This window comes from Ricinus communis, chromosome 10, assembly GCF_019578655.1.
Source record: "Ricinus communis isolate WT05 ecotype wild-type chromosome 10, ASM1957865v1, whole genome shotgun sequence".
Classification (NCBI taxonomy): Eukaryota; Viridiplantae; Streptophyta; class Magnoliopsida; order Malpighiales; family Euphorbiaceae; genus Ricinus; species Ricinus communis.
The window spans coordinates 4365158-4387830 of NC_063265.1; the positions used below are offsets into that span (position 1 = coordinate 4365158).

At 23.4% G+C, this 22673-nt stretch overlaps 1 protein-coding gene across 1 annotated transcript; it reads right to left on the bottom strand.

Moving 5' to 3' along the window:
- Positions 1-6976: 6976 nt before the first annotated feature.
- LOC8260245 lies at positions 6977-9796 on the bottom strand. The gene is made up of 8 exons (XM_048370197.1): positions 9643-9796; positions 8754-8828; positions 8597-8662; positions 8402-8499; positions 8173-8298; positions 7708-8061; positions 7538-7603; positions 6977-7419 (listed from the first exon to the last, which is right to left on the bottom strand). Exons 2-8 carry the CDS (start codon positions 8812-8814, stop codon positions 7267-7269), a joined length of 924 nt encoding a protein of 307 aa, XP_048226154.1. The 5' UTR covers positions 8815-8828; positions 9643-9796; the 3' UTR covers positions 6977-7266.
- Between the last annotated feature and the right edge of the window lie 12877 nt (positions 9797-22673).

A 22673-nucleotide genomic window follows, 5' to 3' on the forward strand; every position in this document is an offset into this window, starting at 1 on the left:
CTTTAATTCTTATTGAATTTTCTCCATTTAGATTTTAAATCGTCTATTATTTTTTTTACAAACATATATGAATATAATATTTATTGTTCTTCACCATAATAGACATTGGGAAGAAAATATGAGGTATATATAATTTTGATGCAAATGACATCTAATACCAAACAACAAATTTATAAATCTCATAGAAATAATATCATAACAAATTAAAATCAAAATGAAGAAAATAAGAATAGAGATCCAATATTAAGCAAAAAATAGTTAACCACCATTACAAATAAAAGACAACACAAGTTTGATAACGAAATCGTCGTTAACAAATTGAAAAAGTACAATGTGAAATCAATCATAACCTATCCAAGGCACAAATAAATTGAAGTTAGTCAAGTTTATGCAAGCAAAGATAACTTGAAATTTGCCATGGGTTTTTATGCATCAACAACCACTTCCAATATAAGATAACCAAATATCGCCAAAGGCTTAGCCAAGCTTATGCAAGCAAAGAAAACTTTTGAAATCAGCCCAGATCAACAACCAATTCCAATATAAGATAACCAAATGTCGTCAAAGGCAAATACTATTTGTATTGCTTGAATGAGAATATTAACTGGTTCTTAAAAATATCAAAAAATATAAGAAATAGACTCATATACACATTAGAAAATTATATAAAATAACATTAAAATATATAAAAGAAGTGGATAAAAAAAAGTAACAAGAAATGGATTAAACCAAGTTTATTTCTAGTATACAACGGGTATTGTCAAAATATATTATGAGTATATTCGAATTACATTCAAAAAAACTTATATACTTAACAGTATATAGTGTATTTTGAGTATATTATGAGTATATAATGCTATTTTCAAATTCATTAAAATCTATATATTTAGTGTACAAGTACCAAAAATTTTAATAAATAATCAATAACAATTTCTAAAAATATCTAAACAAATAAGAATTATTTCAGATTACATTCACTATGCAAATCTAATAACAAAAAAAAGTTGTTGGACGAATTTAGAGAAGCAAAATATAAATATCATGAGAAATATTAATACCAAATATATTTCGAGTATACAAAGGATATTATCGAGTACATTCAACTTTTGTTACAACAGTCTTATAAACTTAACGACATATGGTAATACTCTGAGTATATCATAAATATATAATAAATATCTACTACTATTTTTAAGTTCATTAAACATTTATATATATATATATATATATATCTGAGTATATCATAAATATATAATAAATATCTACTACTATTTTTAAGTTCATTAAACATTTATATATATATATATATATATATATCTGAGTATATCATAAATATATAATAAATATCTACTACTATTTTTAAGTTCATTAAACATTTATATATATATATATATATATATATATATATATATATATATATATATATATATATATTGTATGAGTAGAATACATTCTAATAAAAAACTTTAATCACTCATAATAACTATTAACTAATTATAAAAACTATTTATTATATAAATTTTAATTTATGAAACTAAATCATGAAATCGAATCTAAAAGCTATTAATATTTCTCAACTAATAAATGTGATGATCAAGTTGTTAAATTATAAAATTAATTCTTTTTATAAAATAAATGCAACTCATGTATACAATAAACAATATGTAAAACTGCAACATTAAATAGCTAAAGGAAGTAAAAAAGAAAAATTAAAAAGAAATAGTTAACCCAAAATTTCTTTTGGGTATATCAAGAGTATCATTGTAGTATATTATGAGTATATTCAATTTATATTGAAATATGCTTATATAAAAAAAATACTTTTAATAGACAAAAAGACTAACAATTAAACATTTAAACTAAAATATTAAACTTTCTATATATCAATAAATCATTCATAATAAATTTAAATAAATTAAAATCTATAAATTAAAATATGTATAAATCAAAGTCACCAATTCTATTACTAAACCTAGTAATAAAACCATAAAAATACTTGTCCATCATGTACAACATATCAATAGAAAAATTATATGATAGCTATATTAAGTTTCTTTTATGATGTTTCTAAGTTAGTACTCGCAAGTGCATAAACTGTTTCTATAGTAAGGGTAAGTTCACCACGAGGTCGATTTTTTAAGGAACTATAAGGCCAAATATTATAAAAACTAATCATCAATACAAAACAATAAAAATAACTTAAACACTCTAAACCAGTATTTTGAAAAAAATAGAATATTCATAAAAGAAATTAAGTAAACTATAAAATAAATATGCAATACAAATGCTTATGATTTAAAACTATATGATAAAGACAGTATTAGGCTAGCCAATTACTCAATAATTTTCTTATTTTACTTTAGCCTAGATCTAATAAATGAGATGGTGATGTGTCTTTTCTTTTGTCCACTCAAACTAATGATACAACTAAAATTTCTTCTACTAACGTAGATTGAAGCAAAGATGGTGTCTCTAATACATTCAACCTAAATATTTTCATAACAATTATTATTATTAAATTAATATGATAGTTAACTAATAATAATAACTGAAACTAATAAAGGTATGAAGGTAAAGAAATCATTCATTAAATAAATAAATAACAAGGTTCATACATATGTAAAAAAAGCTAAACTAAATGCTTATGAAAATTAGCCTAACATATTTAACCCAATTATTATGGTATTAAATGGAAAAACATAATACAAAACAGAAAATAAAAACTCTCTTGAAATCCAAACTCCTTCAAGTAGGAAGATGATTGGTACTCACTCTCCACTTCTTGAAAAGCTCCTTAGATTTTAAAAGAACAGTGAATAACTAAACTAAAGTGTTTGTGTAGAGCTGTAGAGAATTACAGAGAAAAGAATGTTGGACAGATGTAAGTGGGAGATGTAGCAGAAAGCATATAGGAGAAAACTCTCTTCCTCTTATTAGAACTAGATTTGTAGAGATATATATAGAGAAGAGTCATCCACCAAAGTAAGTTTACCTAAAGATAAGTATTAATGTAAGTCTATGTAATAGATAAGACCATAGGTATCTTTATCTCCATCAAATATTAGCCCATAAATAACTTTTAATATAAATCATAAGAATAATAGAAAATAACTAAAATATCCCTTAGATAAATAGTAGAATTGGGCAGCCCAACAAATAGCAGTCCACGCGTCTTAATCTTGAGTATTGATATGAACATATCCAATTAAGCTCCTTTTTTTTAGTATTTTTTCCATATTCTCCTCTTTTGGTTGATATAACCTGAAAATAGATAATTAAACTTAATTGAGGTATAAATATTTATTTTCACCATATTATATAAAAAAAATATATTATTAAAGCACTAGAACATCTTAAATATATATACATAATTTGGACCTATCATTCTCCAAATCTTGTTTAGCCTGTATACCTCCTTAAGCTTGCACTATGATTCAATCTCATTATCAAACCTTCATCTTCATTGGATTTTTATAAGAGAACAATATGATCGCAATATGACCATTATCTTTAAGGCTCTCATTCATGTTGTCTGAGGGTTGCAGAATAAAAAGCTAACATATAATCACAATATATATAAGGATTTAGGCTACATATTAAAAAATTTAAAATAAAAAATACAATTAACAGTATATTATAAATATTTATTACCATTACCATTATAATAATTAAATCCAAAACAATAATAATAAAGTAAAAAGAAAAAAATAAAGAGTGTGACCTGAAATTCAGGTCTTAGCGCCTACAAGAAACAACCAACTCGTACTATTCTATTTTATATTCTCCTTACCTTCTTAGTTTCTAAACTCTCAAACCACACATATACTTTTCTTTTTTTTTTATTGCAACAGTTTTGCATTTCATCAAACACTTGAACTATATTCAACAATAATACAAATCCAAAATCAAAAGTTTCAAATCAAATACTTATAGTGCATTCATCAATAATTAAGAAAACTATTAACGAGATAGAAAAAGAAGTTAATATCTTTAATAATAGCAGAGGGAATAAATTCAAAAATTCTTTGAACATGTTAAACCAATTGGAAGTCCTTTTTGTAATAAAGAGAATCTAAATCACCAACTACTAAATATCATCAATTTTCAAAAGATAAAAATCAATTCAAGCAATCAAATTTATTAGCATTTAATCAAAATCTATAAAAACAAAATAAAAGAATGGGTAATTATATTCACCAGTAATGATGGAGATCAAACACAAGAAAAAATTGGGATGAAGAGAGTACAAATCCCAAAACCAAACACTTTATCAAAACCTATAAAAGACCAGAAAAATGAGTAATTACACTTATCAGGGATGGAGACCAAAGTAAGAAAAGAACATGATGAACATGGTATAAATCCCATGAAAATCGCGATGAGTTGAAGAGCAAAAAGAAAGATTTAAGATACAAAAAGCATAAGAAAAAAAGAAAGATTTAGCAAAAATATAAACTTCTTCATAAGCCAACGTATAAAAATAAATGATATAAAAAAGAAGGTGTACGATGTAATCTCCTCATCAAATTTAATCCAAGTTATTACGGTTTTTAAATTTATTTTACTCATTCCACACCAATTATTTATCAATTTTGGAAACTAAAATCATGCATAGATATTATATGAATGGACAAGAAGCTATTTATATATATATATATATATATATATATATCAGATATTTGACTGATATAATCCATGATTGGTTGATAGATATTTGTATTCCAGCTATATGTTAAACCAATAAAGGATAGCAATCATTCAAGAAGGTACAACCATGCATGAAGAGTCATTTTAGGAGCAATTGGAGTGATGCGTGGGGTTGGTGAGATATATCTAACGTTTGGACAAAAGTGTATTATTATTAAAACATGTTATCAGGATCACTCGTAAGCTGAGTAAAAGGAATAACTACTTCTGTTCTTTAGATTAGAGTCTGTTAAGCATCGGATGAATCCAAATAAAAACAAATCATGGGGTTTGATCAGCAGTGAGTGCTACTTAATTGTCAAATTCTGTGTAAGCACCTAACATTATTTATTTATGCCAACTCTGATATTGTTAGGTAGCTACTATACTTTCCAGCTTCTATGTACCATCCTTTATCAGAATTGTCAATGATATTCTGCTGTGTTGCTTGCCAGCTTGAATTTGTTTGGTTCTATTTCCAGTTCCATGAGTTCAATATGGTATCTCCTTTTCTTTTTTGTTTTTGGTATGTACTTCTCCCTTTCTTGTTTTTTTTTTTTTCCTGATATGGTTTTTTTGGATCTTTCGAGTTCAATGCTAGAAGGATTAGGAATGACAATTTTGAGTAGTCCTCTTGCCGGGATTCAGCAGTTGTTGGGGAGAAACATGATGGGTATGTGTGTGTGTGGACAATGTTCTTATAGAGCCATTTTTTTAACATTACAAAATCCACCTACTTCTGTTCAGTTGTTAGTATTATGTCACATCTCAATCTCTGGCCGCATCACTCTTGATCAATAGATAAATTCCGAACAACGTGTTTAAATGACAGCTCATCTAATTCCAGTAATGCTTACAGAAGGACTATTCATCTGGAGATTTTAAGGGACAAATTCGATAAACTTGGAGATGAGTTTTATCTTTATATGAATAAGGACTAAGCTTAATCTGCATCATTGGTATCTTACATTCATTTTATAACTTTTTTTTCTTTTTTACTTGTATCAGAATGAATTCTATCTCTTATGATTCTATTGTTTTACTTGTTGGCAGATACTATATCTTTAAAGATCATTGTATTTGATTTATCAATTCATTTTTTTGTTAATTTTCTTTTGAAGATTCTGACATGATTTTATCCTTCATATGATTTATTCTAATTTTTACAATTTATTCTTACAAGTATCAAATGTGACAATTTATTCTAATTTTCTTTAAGACTTATTTGCTTTCTTCATTTCTATTATTTACAAGTTGTCTTCTTACTCATTATACAACTTAATGAGAGTTTTGAAAAATGATTTTTTAGTTCCATATCATAATGGTATCAAAGCATATCCAACAATTGATTAAGCAATTATAAATCTAGTAGTTGATTAAATCAATAATTCGATATCTAATTATATTTCTTTTCTATGATGATGCTAAATTATAAATTTGAATTTTATATCTAAGTCCCATGTAAATCTAATTATGTAGATAATGGATGAAGTATATATCCAACTTTTTTGCTATTTTAGCTTGTTCCATTATTTTTGTTATAATTTTAAATTTCACATGGAGTATATCCTAGAATTGAACACTACCCTTTTTAATGGAAATGAATGTTATACTACTATATTAAAAAATTAACACACCTAATAATTCAAATTTATAAATAAAGGTAAAAGAATATCATGTACTATAGTGCTTTGTTATCAGCCTGAATTGTCTGGTCTCAATTTAATGCTTGGTATATGAGTGATTATGTGTCGATTTTTTGTATAAAAAGAATTAAAAAAAAAAAAGAAATCATAAAAGCAAAAATGTCAAAATTTAATCATCCAACATTATTATAAGAGGACACTCAATTATGTTAGACTGTTAGGCCAATGACATAAGATTAGGATTTTGAAATTCCCTTTTAAAAATTGAAAATGTTCTTGTCTATCTACTTGGTAAGCATAAAATAATCCCATGCATCAATAATTTAGCTCTAATTACATTAATTAAACAAGTGATTATCTCGTTATTAATCGGCCAACAAATCTTCCACTAGATCTAGTATAATGCATAATTATTATTTATTAAGGATCTTATTGATGTCATTTCTATTATATATTATATATAAATAATATATCACATCCTTCCAAATCCAAACCTCAATTCGTGATTGTAAATTGATTATGACTCCAGTGAAGAAGGGATCCATAAATGAGGGGAAGCAACTGGAACCGACACGTGTAACATTGAAGTACAGCCACAAAAAGAAATAAAAGATTTGAGGAGAATAAGAAAGAAAAAGAGAAAAAAAAAAAGAAAAGATAAGTCTTTATTTCCCTTTTTCTTTTTCTTTTTCTTTTTCTTTTTTTTTTTTTTGAAAATTTTCAAACATATATAAATGATTAGAAAGAAACATTTACATCATATGCTTGAAACATAAAATTGGGAAATTTTTGTTTTGGACAGATTACATCTCAATTCTCTGCTCTTTTGAAAGGATTGTATTGCGAGATTTAATTTTGGATCTGTGATTATAGGTAAAGTGGATATGGGAACTAAGACAGACAGATCCTAAAATCATATCTTGGTTTTGATTTTCTAAGCAGTGACAGGTGTCTCCCTTGAGACCTTTCTTGGATAATTAACTTCAGACTTGATATCAGCCTCCCAAAGTTCAGGCACTGCTTCCCTTAAGTTGTGGATGCTTTCTAATGCATAATCTGCACCTTTAACTCTTTGAGAAGTCCCCACCTGCAAACAAACAAACAAACAAACAAACAAACAAAAGATTAAAAAAAAAATTATTTTTATTTATTTATTTTATTGCTCTAATCAGCAGTTCTATACAAACACGGCTTTGTTTGCTTACCAGAACGGTATACAGACCAACTCGCTTTCCAGCTTGTATGTTGCGGACACTATCCTCAAAGAACAACTGCAGAGAGGCCACAAGATCAATTATTAGTGCCAAAAGAGAGGAAAAATAAGAAAAATAAGAAAAACCCAGTTTTGTGATCTTGAAAAAGGTCTTGAACTTACAGTTCTTTGAGGATTGATATTGGCTATTTCCAGAGCACGTTCAATGGCAGTTTCTGATGGCTTGCAGATAATAGGAGTCTTCGGTAATATTGAGCTTGGGTTCGGTTGAGCAAAATGTCCAATAATGTCAAAAATTTGAGGACCATTACTAGCAGCTGTGCTACTGCCATTGGTTGTGGTAGCAGTAGCAGCAGGAACTGATCCTATGAATTCTATGTCGTCCTCATCATCAGAAATTGTGCTCTTATGGGTAGGATTTAGTGTCTCAAAACAAATAATCCCTTCAAAACAATCCTCCAATCCAAGCTTGGCAAGAACTTTCAGGGCATGTACTTTGTCCGCATTTGTGAAGATCTAATTTTATTTTTTTGCAACATACATGCAGAAAGAGGTTGCATAAGAAAAGGGTTAGCTGGATTTTACTGCGTTAACTACATATTCATCTCTTAGCGATGAAGTACTTACAACTTTTCTAATAGGCAAGCTGAGCAAAAGACTCCTTAGAACAGGATCTGGCTTTAAGTTGTCATAAGGTAATCTCCCATGAACATAATTGTGGTACTCATCGTAGTCAAAGTCATACCCAATTGCCTGCGGTAGATTTTTTTTTTTTAAAAAACCATTAAAATACAACCAATGAAATTTAAGAAAAGGTCTTGAAGGAGAAATTAAAAAAAATCATCAAATGCTATACCCTTAGGCCAGCCATTGTTGTCCCATAGTTCTTGTACAGCAGATTACCCAATTCAGCAATTTTGCTCTTGTCTATGCCAAGATTTTCAACCATATAATCTACATAAGAAAATAAACAGATGCATCAGTTTAGTATGTATATTTATAATATAATATGAGAAAAGGGTACCCATTAGTAATAACATTGCTTGTATACCTTTAATATTCTGGCCACATGCTGCTGCAATTCCAGAACTAAACGGATAAAGAGTATCATCTAGATCTGCAAAATTCAAAATAATTCTTAGTTAAATAACTAATTTTAGGAATGTCTGTCTTTAGTTCATCAAATGTCCTGGAGATGATCATCTTACCAAACAAAAGGCAATCATATTTAGGCCTTTGTGCCTGGAGATAGCGATCGTCGAACTCCATTTTGATCAAGAAACCTTGAGCGTACAAACAAAAGGAATGAGTGCCAAGTTCAATGATAACTTAAATCCACACTATCTAAGATGAAGGTTCAGTTTAACTCTCAGAATGTAAATGCTCATGGTTTATGATAAAATAATATAAGGCTTCCAATCTATTCAAATTAGCACAATAAGCAGGGAAATGACTAGAAAAGTGGACAAAACACTAGCCATTCCCAAGTAGTTAAGATAAGGCCTTGGTGAGTTCATGAGTGGACAATCCACAACCACTACAACAGATTGTATCAACAAATGAGTGGACACAACTTTATGGGATTTAAAACTCTACATTTTAAATACAGTAATACAAGTAAAAAAGAGTTGTTCATAATCATGAGAAAGTTCAAGTCTAAAACAGAGAAAAGGGCTCAAAGCTATGGTCACAATTTTATAACCATAGCTTTTAAGAAATAAATATCGACAATACATCACACTTTTTTTAGTTGAACTGAAAAGGTTTTGTTAAAGAAGCCAAAAGGAGAAAGTAGAGAAATTTTTTAATGAAAAGGGTCCATTAAAGAAGCCAAAATATATCCCTGTACTTGATCAGGTTCTCAAGTGGCATTTAAGCAAAACTTCATCATATACCAAAAGAAAAAAAAAAAAGGACCGTTATGATTAAAACCCAGATGCTAAAAGATCTCAAAGTACCAAAAGAAAAAGAAAAAAGACCATTATGATTAAAACCCAGATGCTGAAAGCTCTCAAAAGTGTTATAAAAACTAATTGTCTTTAAAAAGAAACAAAATGCAAGTCTATAGAAAACACAAGAGGGACATGAATACCATACCAGCTGATTAAAAATTTCTCGTGCAAATGAACGAGAAATAAAAGCAGAAAGAAAGAGGTGTAAGAGTTACAGAGAAGGGAAAGAGCAGAGGTTGAACAGTAACTGGTGAAAGGAAAAGAAAGAGGGAGAGAAGGAGGGGGAGGAAGCATTGTGGCATACAAGGGGTTTATATAGGCCAGCTTCATGACCAATTATTATTGCCTCTTTTGCCATGGCTATTATTAAACGATTAATAAATTATTTTCTTAACATCGTTTTATTTGACTTCAACTTAACCACGTTTAATAAATTTTAATCCGAAATGACAACTTGAAAGTTAGCTGAATACGCAAAGGAAAAAGAAGAGTAAGATACATGGAAATAGCAAGATAAAATGAAAAAAAAAAAAAAAGAAGGAAAATCTTTTAATGTAATTTGTAGTTCCTAGAAAATTAACTTAACATAAAAACAATATTTTAACAAAAATAAATATTCTTACCATGAATATTTTTAATTCTATATTATCAATAAATTAATATTTAAAATCCGGATAAATACCTAGCATTTTCATTTCTGAGCATTAAAAAATACTTTTATTTTTATCATCAACTATCGTATAAATAAAAATGTATCACCCATCCATATAAATAAGGAGTAGATTTATTTTTTATTTATTACTTTATTGTGAGTTTTTATAAGATAAGAGAGACAATTTGCTAATTTATAAAAGAAAAAGATAAATGTATTTTTTCTTATAATAAGAAACTGTAATGTTTTCACCGAGCAAGAAGAATTTATGAAAATATAAAAATTATGTTTATTTTGTTACTAAATAAAAAGATACCCAAAGAGAACTAATTTGTTTTGCTTTGAATAGTACATTAATTTAACTTATTTAATTAAGATTATCGTATGATTTAAGGAACCTGCTACAAATCTTACGAATAAACTCTTCAGGTCTGATTTAAGTGATAAGAGCGATTGTACTTAAAAGATAAAGGTCTTAAATTCAAATCTTCACCTTCTCACTAAATTAGATTTTGCTTTTATCACCTTCTCACTAAATTAGATTTTGCTTTTATGACCGATGTAAGGAGATGGCTATCTCTTGTTGTGTAGCCTACGGCCTATTGAGTCTTTTATTAAAAAAAAAAAAAAAAGACATTTATATAAATATGGGAACACACATTGAAAATTTTATTTTTATAGTCCTTTTTCTACTTTTTTTTTCAAAAAAAATTAGTTATACAGTTTTTTTTTAATTGCATTATTGTATTCTTTTGATATTTTATTGATATCCTTTTAGTTTTTTTATTATTGTTGAATATATTTTTAAATTTTATTTTAATTATATTTATATATTTTAGATTGTATTTAATATATTTTTTTATATATTATGATATTTTTTAAAACACATATCTTCATGTCAACAAAACACGCTAGTTGCTATAAAAAAAAATACAATATCATTCAATTCACGAATATCAAACGTAAAGAAATAAAATAATAACCATAAATATATATCATTTTGATAATTTCATAGTATCTTATTAGTATTTTATAGGTATATATTTAATATTTTTTTAGTACGAAACTCTAAAATATAAATTTATAATAATACAAATTAAGATAAAATAAACTTTTTGTAATTTTTTATGTATATTTTTAATATTTTTCTGACGAAATTATGAAAAATAAAAAAATCTAAAATAAAAATTAAAAATAATATCCTTTTGGTATCCTATAGATATATTTTTAATATATTTTTCTTTCGGTATCTCTTAAATATATTTTTAATATTTTTTTCTGACAAATCTGAAAAAAATAAAAGAATATATAAAATAAAAACTGAAATTACAATAATACAAATTTTTAAAAAATATCATTTAAATATCTTGTAGGTATATTTTTTATATTTTTTTCTGACAAAATCATAGAAAAGAAACTGTAAAACAAATTGAAAAATAACAATAAATATTTTCTTTGAAAAAATTGTAAAACAATTTTTTACTGTAAACGAATAAAATCTTTTCAAATCACAGTGCGATGTGAAAATTCTTCAAAAAGAAATCTCACAAATGAAACAATATTATTAGATTCAATTAAGATAGACGAACCATAATCTTTTTTGCTATAAATTAATGAGACAATTGGAGTAAAACATAAATTACATTTGGAGAAATGGGTAATTAGTCTCTTGCATTTTTATTATTTTTGACAAATTATTTGTCCATATTGAGTTTCTATATCTTACTTTTTTATCAATATTAGATTTTTTTTTATTGGAGCTTAGTATTTCACACCCTCCATTGAATTATTAGATTTTCTGTATTAAACTCTTTTTAATGTTTGCCCATGAACCTTTAACTTTTGACTTTGAGTCTTAGTATTTTTATATACTATATATATGTTATGAAAGTTGAAGGTCCATTTAAATGTTTTTTTTTCTATAATCTTAATAATCATATATTATTTTTAACTATTAGTGATATATTAAGAATAAATTATGTATATGTTAATAAAAATTAGAAAAAGGCAATATAAGAATTTAATGTGAAAAAATAAAAATACAAGGAATAAAGGTATAAAAATTTTGAAAAAAATCACTCTCATTCTCGTTAACGGAGTGTGTATCACGCGGACTAATTTACTTTTTCAAAAAAAATTTAATATTATAAATAAAACTGCAGAAAGTAGCTGTCAAAAAAATATAAAAATACAGGAGATAAAATATGTGTTTTTCCTTTCACGTTTTTTATTGTAGAAATCTCCCATTCATCCGTCCAAATAATATAATATATGGTTGCAAAAATCTAAATAATGGAAAATAAGTGACGTGGCAAAACAAAACAAAACAATGAATGAAGAAATAATAAAAAGAGGAGCACACAGCTGTACAGAAGGGCAGAAAATACCGAGAGACAGCTAAAAAGAATAGTTATAGAGAGATGCTTTTGCTTGTTTACCTAAAAAGAGTGGTTTCGTTATAACCTTTTTTCCAATTTTTAAACTACTTTTCTCTAAGTGTTTGCGTATAAACAAGTCTAGAGTGGATGTGAAAGTAATCAAAAATGAAGATCCCTCCTCTGTTTCTTTTTTTTTTTTTTAAATATTTTAATCTACTTTTTAAATAAAGAATTATCCTTTTATTTATATGGTATTTTGTCCTGGTATAAAATATTTCATAAAAGGACTATGGGATTGATCAAAAGATTAAAAAGGAAGAGAAAGATGCTAACTCTTGTATTGTAATAATGTGGAACAGATCAGAGCAGATTTATCTGGACTTTTCTGGGCACATGGTCTTGGCCACACAGAGTTTTTCTTAGACAATTAATAAACGGTAAGGTCCTTTCTGTGTTACATTCTTGGAAATTTCCTTTGCCATTCATTTGTGCATTTAAAATATTTGTATCAGGGAGTTAGTGATTTGATCACTGCTCTGCTCATCAATGTCATTTTTATTTTGAAAATATATAACAATAGCACCACCTATTTACTAAATTAGTTTTCTTCTTGTCAAATTTGGTTCTCTTAAAGCTTAAAGGGTAAGAGTTTTCAATATAATTTCTACGTCGAGGATTCTGTAAAAGGGAAAAAAAAGAAAGGAATTACTCTTATTATAAAAATTAATACTACTTTTAAACGATTTAAGATTGGTTCTGTTTGAAAAATAAAAAAATAAATAAATAATTCAATTATCTCAATTTAATTGAATAAGTATCACACTCTATCCAATTGCACTTGAAATAAAATTCAAATATATTTACTATAAATTTGAGGTGCGACTAATGCAATATATATCAAGTAGCCAGGCGACACGTATTTATTATAGGAATAAGTATAAAAAGAAAATATGTTATAATTTAAACATTTGTTAATTTTTAGTATGTCATAATATTTTCAGATAAAAAAAATATATATGTAGTAAAAAATTATAACAAAAATAGTATTTTATTGCTAAAAATTTGATTAGTTAGAATTTAGTTATTTTCACTCTCATAATTGATCATTATTATATTTTTTGTATTTGATAAAATAAATTTAGAATTTAATAACTTAAAATTTTATTGTTTAATCTTTAAATTTATTTCATTGGACCAATAATTTTTTAAACCGCAATTTGACGGTCAAATAATAGAATTAGAAGTTGTTAAGTTCCAAACTTATATTATCAAATACAGAAAATACGATAACGATGACTGATCAGAACGTATTGCTATTAAATTTTTATAAATCGAGACTTTGTAACAATGAGATATTTTTTATGAAAATGTGTAATCACTCTTTTTATCTAAAAAAACCATACTAAAAAATTATAGACCAGTGAAATTATAGGGTATTTTTTCTTATTTGTTCCTTTATTATATATGTTGGTTAATTATACATTGCAATATGATAGCGTTTTAGCAATTCTTATTTTAAATAATACACATAAAGGAGAGATGATGATTTCATCTCATCTCTTAGATTAGGAAAATGTTATTTTTGCTATGCATCACATGAATTCTCACATTTATTTATGATAAAAATAGGTAAAAATGTTATTTGTATAAATTATTTCTATCAAAAATGAATATTTCATTCATAGCAGGAATGGAGAACCCTCACACAGTATATGAACCCCTTCATACATAGGAGACACAAAAACACAAATTAAGAAATGTTAATAATTTTAATAATATTATCAATTTTTATTAGTATTTCTCCAAATTACTTTTATGAACTTTTTATGGAAACCAACAATTTTAAAGTATAAAATGTGAAAAACTAATTATATATGATGATAACTATATTAATTAGTGAATGATATATTTAATAGTTACTTACTAAAAATAATGAAATTAATAAAATAAATTATGATTTGCGGTGGATAAAGAATTAAAGAGCTTTTATTTTGAAAAGAAAAGAATATAAACTAACAAGAGAAAGTTTTGAAATTTATCAAAATGGACAAAACCTTACAGCAAATAATATAAGCACAAACACAAAGCAGATCTAATAAACAACCTCAAATAGAATCTTACCCAATGTTTGGAACGAGGGAAAATAAGGGGAGGAAAAATAAAGATGAAAAATAAGAGAGAATTTACACTTTTTCCTATTGGGAAGAGGGGAAAATAATAAAGAGAGAAAAAAATTATTATTTTTTCTTATTTTCTCTCTAAAATAAAGAGAAAATAATAAGAGCGAATTGTTCATGGTGTATTTATTATTCTACTCTTTTCTTTTCTTTTTTATTTTTTATTTTTTATACTAACCAGCTAGAGAAAAAAAAAATCTATTTTACTGTTAATTTTTTATTATAATTTTAATAAGAAAGTAAAATTACCGATGGATCTATTTTAAGCTAGATTTAAAAGTTTAAAGAGGTAATTTCTTCTTTATTGTTTCTTTAAAATGATTTTTTTTCTCTCCAAAAAAAATTAAATTTTTTTGATTGCTCAATTTTTATTTCTGGTATCATAAACTTTTATTTCTCTTTTACCCTCTCTACTTCGTTATATCTCATATGGTGTTTAATTTCTTATATTATTATTTCTAGATTGTTTTAATAATATATTATAATTATAAAAAGTCTATTTTTATTTTCTAAATAATCATATTCAATTTGATATATATTCATGTAATAATATTCCTTTCAAAAAATGAAAATTTTAAATTTTATTTGTTTATTTTGTTATCTCCTTAATTAGTGTGTTATATTATTTGATTACATGAAAGGCATAGTAGTAAATTTATAAAATAATAATTTTCTTTCCTTTTTTATTTCACTTTCCAAACAAAGGAAAATATATTTATTTTTTTTCATTCTTTATCCAAACATAAGAAAAGAAAATAATAAAAGCAAAATAGAACTTTTTTTTTTCTTTATTTTCTTTCCACTCTAAAAACTGTCCCAAAGAAAGGGTTCAAGTAATTGTTTTGTATGATCAGACCAGTAAATTTTACAATCTCTCAAATGGATTGAAAATATAATAATTCTAAGTTGAAATCTCAATTTGAAAACATTTGCTTGACAATAATAATAATAATAATAATATAGTTATCCTAATATATAAATGAATGTCACATATTCGATATTATAGTGTGTATATATTAATGATTCCATTTAATAATGGACAAGATGGACAAGAATCGGTCAATCAAATAATTCTTCTTCTTTTAGAAAAATAATATATAAATATCCTTTTTGTACTTTGAACTCCGAAGTACTTTTGAGTTTGCCAAGTGTCTATAATATATATATATTTATATATAATTCCACTAGTGACAACATTTCAACTGATTTAGATATTTCTGTGTTGATTAATGTTAACTGTCATCAACTAGTTCTGGTACTACTTTTTCTAAAATAATAAAATTATTTTCTCTATTAATTTATTATAATTATATTTTATACAATTTTTTAATAAAAATTCATTAAAAAAAGTCTACAGTATACTTAAAAAGTATTAAAGGATTTTTTAATTTATATTTTATGAAATCAGTGTTTATATTTTTTAAATTTTAATCAGAAAAAATATTAAAAATATACTCAAAATATACCAAAAGTTTATTTGTGTATTAATAGATTTTCTTTTTAAAATTTCGTCCAAAAAAATATTAAAAATATATATCGAAATAATATTATTTTAAATTTTTATTATTATGGATTTAATTGTTAATTTTTAATTATTTTTTTAAAAAAAAATTAGTCAAAAAAATATACTAAAAATATATAAAAAATAAAAGTTTGTCAAAGATTTCCCATACTTTTACAAAAAAAAAACTCCTTCATTTTTTTAATTTTCTAATTAAAACTCCGTTTTAGCATAGTTCTTAGAGTAATTTTTATAATTTATAATTTTCTAAATTTTGTATAACTTGGAAAATAACTTTTAAATCTAGATATTTTTAAAAAATAAATTATTATTATTTAAAAATAACTAACTAATTTAGAAATATGTATCAAATTGTCCAAAATATGGTACTGTCCTCGAAAAAAAAAATATTTAATACATATTTATATCTCTAAATTTATATTAGTTAGTCTATTTAATACGTTAACTTTTAAGTTAATCTACTAATATTTTTAATTTAAACTTAATATATATTTATATTTTATTTTCTGATAATTTAAAGAAATTTATACGATATATGTAGACGTGTAAATAAAGATATATATTAAAAATATTAAAATCACAAAAATAAATTTAAATATAAATTAAATTAATTAAACATTTAAATACCAAAATTTAAATATAAGTATGATATGGTGAATTAAAAATATTATTTTTGACATGGATTTTCATCAGAATAATTTATAATTAATGTATTTTTGTTCTGAAAATGATTAATTTACGATGGTATATGTTTTAGATTTACCAATAAAGAAGTGACGTAGATCATTGGAAAAGAAGTTTCTGTTTTTGTTTTTTGTTTTGTTTTGTTTTGGTGAATGAAGCATTAATCCGGTGAGCAATGATAAGGGGTAGGTGAGGTGTCAACCTTTTAAAGTTAAATAAGATTGTTCCTTATGGCAAGAGCATATAATTGAAGAGGAAGACAAAAGACTCACGTCTTGTTAATATATCTACGATCATCTCATAATATTAATTAGGACTAATTACAGCAAATAATTATTGGGAAATTCTTGCAAGACACGTAATTTTAATGTTTAACATCCCAAACACTTGCCTATATAACATAAATTGGTTTCCTTAGTTGGTGATTTTTAAAGCTTAATTTGTGGCATTTCATGTACAATCTAAGACTAAAAGTTGGTTTTATTTTTGTTTTTATCCTCAGGGAATTTCACAGCGATTCTAGAAGAAATAAACCATTTATGTCAAAATCCAAATTAGATATATTTATATGAAAATTTAAAAATTACTCAATTTTGGAAGTAATTGAAAGGTACTCTCATGATAATTGAAAAGTTTCGAATTTAAGTTTTTTAATGCTATTCAATATTTAAACTAGCGGATTTAATATTTTTACAATTATTGGTAAAAAGTGAGTGTGCTATACCATATTATCAATCAAGATTATTTTTTAAAAAGAAAAAGAGGGGGATGAAAATATATTTATTTCTGTTGCAATTGTATTTGATATTCAAATATAAAGTTAATATAACGTTTTAGTTCTTTAAAGCGGTAAATTATAACATAGAATCTGTTTTGTGAAGGTATATGTGGTCTATATGTAATTTATCGTGGAATCCGTTTCACGAAGCTATGTGGTTTATATGTAAATATATGCGTGGGACCAACGCTTATGTAATGTGTTAAAAACTGACATACGCCAGATGGCATTAACACATATTTTTAAAAAAAATTATATCGATTAAATTTATATTAAATATTAATTAATTTATATTTATTAAATATATATTAAATGTTTAATGTTTAGACGTCAAATATTTATTATTTAATTTTTATTGATTGAATATGTGTACCGTTTATAATTTATATATATATATATATTAATTTGTGAAATCTAATATTTTTTTTAACATATGTGCTTAGTTTTTGATATATAGAATTGTTGTCTTAATATGTTTACTTATTTTTGACATATGGGACTCAAACTTATATATACTTTTATTATTTTTCTATTAATTTATTGATTAATAAATTATATTCCTAATTAAACACTCATTCTAAAAAATATTAATAATAAATTAATTTTCTAATTAGATAATAATTATTCTAAAAATAGCATATTAATTATATTTTTAATATTATATTAACTAATAAATTAGTTTTCTAATTATATAATATTTTTAATTATAAAAATAATATTTTTAGATATTATATTCATTATTAAATTAATTTTTAATTTATTATAATACTTTCTAATTCTAAAATAATAATATTAATTATATTGATAGTATTAATTTATATAATATTAAAATTAATAGATAAATATTCTAAAAATAGTTTTTATATTATTATATTAATAAAATTCAAAATAAATTAAAGACTTTTAAAAATAGTTAGTTTGCTATTATTTTTAAAAATATTATAAATCAATATTAAATATTTCAAAACTTATTAAATTATATCTATAAATCTGAATCTATAATTGAAATAATAATAACGGTTGTGCAACGCAAAGGTAAACGACTAATATATATTAATTTTTGAGGCTTAAAATATTTTTACATATGTACTTAATTTTTCACAGATAGAATTTTTATTTTGACATATGTACTTATTTATTTTGATATGTGTACTTATTTTTTACATATAAAATTCAAGCTTATGTGTAATTTTATAGTTTTTTCAATTAATTTATTCATTAATAGATTACATTCATAATTAAATACTGACTCTAATTTTAAGAAATAGCATACTAATTATATTTTAATATTATATTAACTAATAAATACATTTCCTAATTAGATAAAGATACTAATTCTATTATAAGAAATAACATATTAATTATATTTTATTATTATATTAACTAATAAATTTATTTTCTAATCGGATAATAATTATAGTTTTAGAAAATAACATCTTAAATTATACTTTTAATATTATATTCAATAATGAATTAATTTTTTAATTATATAATAAATTTGTATCCTAAAAAATAATAATATTAATTATATTAATAGTATTAATTCATATAATACTAAAATTAATTAATAAATATTTTTAAAATAATTTTTATATTATTAAATTAATGAAATTTTAAAATTTTAAGAAAATTAAGAATGATATATAAAAATAGTTAATTTGCTATTTTTTAAAAAATATTACAAACTAATATTGAAAATTAAAATTTTTATTAACTTTTATCTATTGATATAATTTTATAGTCAAAATAATAATAATGGACATGCAGCGTGCGGGAATATAACTAGTATATATACAAAGAATAGCAAGTTTTCCCATGAAGCTCCCACTTTGCAATATTTTATAAAGTCACATCATGTGGAGTTTCAAAGAAATATGTCTTTAATGTAGTTATATAATAATTTATTGTGATATTAAATACTAACCAAAAATAATAATTATATTAAATTTATTCTAATATTAAATACTAATCAAGTAAAATAATATAATTAAAATATTTATTAAAATAAAATAATAGCTAAATATAATTAAAAAATTAATGATTATACAATGCTAATAATTTACTATATATCTTTTTATTAAACTTAAAGTTATTAAAGTAAAATAGTAATATTAAATACTTATTAAAGTAAAATACAATCAAATATAATTATTTTTTATAATATAATATATTTATAATTAAGTGCTATTAAAATAGAATAATAATTAAATAAAATTATTTTTATAATAAAATATTTTTATTAAAATAAAATATTTTAAATTAAAAATTTGTATCATAAACTTATCAATAATTGTGCAGCACAAGCATATTGCTAGTGATATAAATATTTAGTATAATTTAGTTTGATATTTTTTTATTTACTAAATGTGTAACGAAGATTTAAGTTATATTTATATTATGTATGTCAATTTAAATGAATGAAATAAATATAATTTTCATTAATAGAATATCCATTAATAAACTAATAAATATTATGCCTGTGAATGATGAGTGTTTATATCAATCATAAAAATATTTCAATATGCATAACAACAATAATGAAAATCTTCATAAATAATCAATTTTTTCATTTCAGAATATTGATGAACAATATATATACAGACAATGAACATTACAGTTATCAAATAATGAATATTAATATTAACACTGCTAAATAATACCTGAAACAAAATATACATGAATATTAACTGTAATGAATACTAAGTTTACAGATCATGAATATTTAAATATAAAGAGAATTAATTATTATAGAATATTACATTTAATGAATATTATACATATAGAAAATAAACTTTTTAGTATATGTAAATGAACAAAAGAATATTAATATGTACATGGTCTAATAAAAATTGTTTGACATGTGTTACTATATTCTGACACATAGGATCTTCATTTTGACACGTATATTTATTATTGATATATAAAATCTAATTTCATGTATAATATTATAATTTTTTCTATTAATTTATTAATAATTTTTGTATTATTTTATTAAAAATCTTAAAATATAAAAAAACTAATGAAGACATAAAAAATATTTAATTAATTCTTATTTTTAATATTTTTAATAATTATAAAATATTAAAAATTTATTTAATTTTATATAAATTCAATCTATATTATTATTTATAATCAAAATAATTACGACAGTCATCCAAGTGGATAAACGACCAGTTTTTACAAATATATAAAAATATTTATTCAATATCTTATTTTTCATATAATAATAATTTCTTAAATTTATTTTATCATAATTTTAAAATAAAACTTCTATGTGTTAAAAATAATTATACATGTCAAAATAAAATTTTCAAAATAACAACATATATAAAGAAATTTGAATAAATAAATATATATAATTCAAATAATTATAGGAGTAGAAGGAATCAAACTGAATTGAATTAAAATAAAAAATAATTATTTTAGTCATTATTTATAATTAAAAAATTATGACAATCATATAACACGTGGATAAAAGACTAGTTTTTATAAATATATAAAAATTTATTTGATATATAAATTTTTGAACAAATTTTTATATAATTTCAACTTATATATATTTATTTTATTATAATTAAAAAAAAAGAGCTGACACAAAAGTCTCTACATGTATGATTTTTATAAAAGAAAGTGTATCATAATTTTATAGTCCATGATATACGTTATTAATTAAATAATATTTAATGTATTATTATTTTTAAATATTATAAAATATTAAAATTTCTATTAATTTTATTTATAATCTCAATTTATATTATTATTTAAAATTAAAATAATTAAAATAGTCATACAACGTGCTATTAGAAATTAATTTTTATAAATATAAAAAATCTATTTAATATATAATTTTTGAATATAATATTAATTTCATAATTAATTTTATTATAATTATAAATCAAAAAAAGAAGAAAAAGAAAAGAAGTGGAAACTGTTGTTGCCGCATGCATGACTCGCATCGGGACCACAGTGGAAGTGGTCCGAGGTGGATGTTATAAGAATTGCTTTAGAGCAGTGTCAAAGTGTTTAATTAATTTTTTGAACGTTATTAGGACATTAAACAACTAATTTAGAATTTCTCATCAGCGTTTCTTTATTTTTAAAACGACTAAAATAAATCAATTTTTATTATTTTATATCTTATTTACTATTTTCTAACTTTGACTTATAATAACTTAATTTGATTTTCTTTATAAAGAAATAACGAATTAATTTATTTCTTAATTTAAAATTGTTTAAACAATGAAATAAGATATTCTTTTATTTTTTTTCTTTATAAGATTATAATAATATATGATACCATATTTCTATTTATTATATGATTAAAATATCTCAATAAAATTATAATATTATATTTTAGTTTGATATCTATATTGCTAATTAAATATTATGTCAACAACAATTAATAATAATCTGTCAAATATTTAATATGAGTCCGCTATCATATTTTTATAACTAAATAAAACACATTCTTAATTGCATTTTGATGGAGTTATTGGTAATTAGTATTCAAGCTCAAGATACCATCAAACAATAAAATATAAAATACTTTTTATTTAGATTTGGTATATATACCATAATAAATAAATAAATAATAAATATTATAAGAATTTTATATAAAAATATATTAAATATCTATCAGCTTAATATATTTAAAAAAATATATATATGCAACATAGACATAATTGGGGGTTTATGCCGCCACATGATTTGATGAAAACGACTAACCCAAACACAGCCTCTGAAGATTCATGTATTCAGAAGAGAAAAACAAATAAAAAAGAAGAATGAGGTGGAGGAGGAAATAATTGAAGCCCAATTTAAAAGATTTCATGGTGTGCAAAAGTACAAGAGAAATGGATATATAAAGAGAAACTTTGTTTAGTGATTCTTTCTCATTCAAATTTGCAGTAGAAAGTTACGTAGTAATAAGAAAAATAAAAGAAAAGATTTGAGGTGGAGGTGGCCATGGGGTCTTCTGAAAGCTC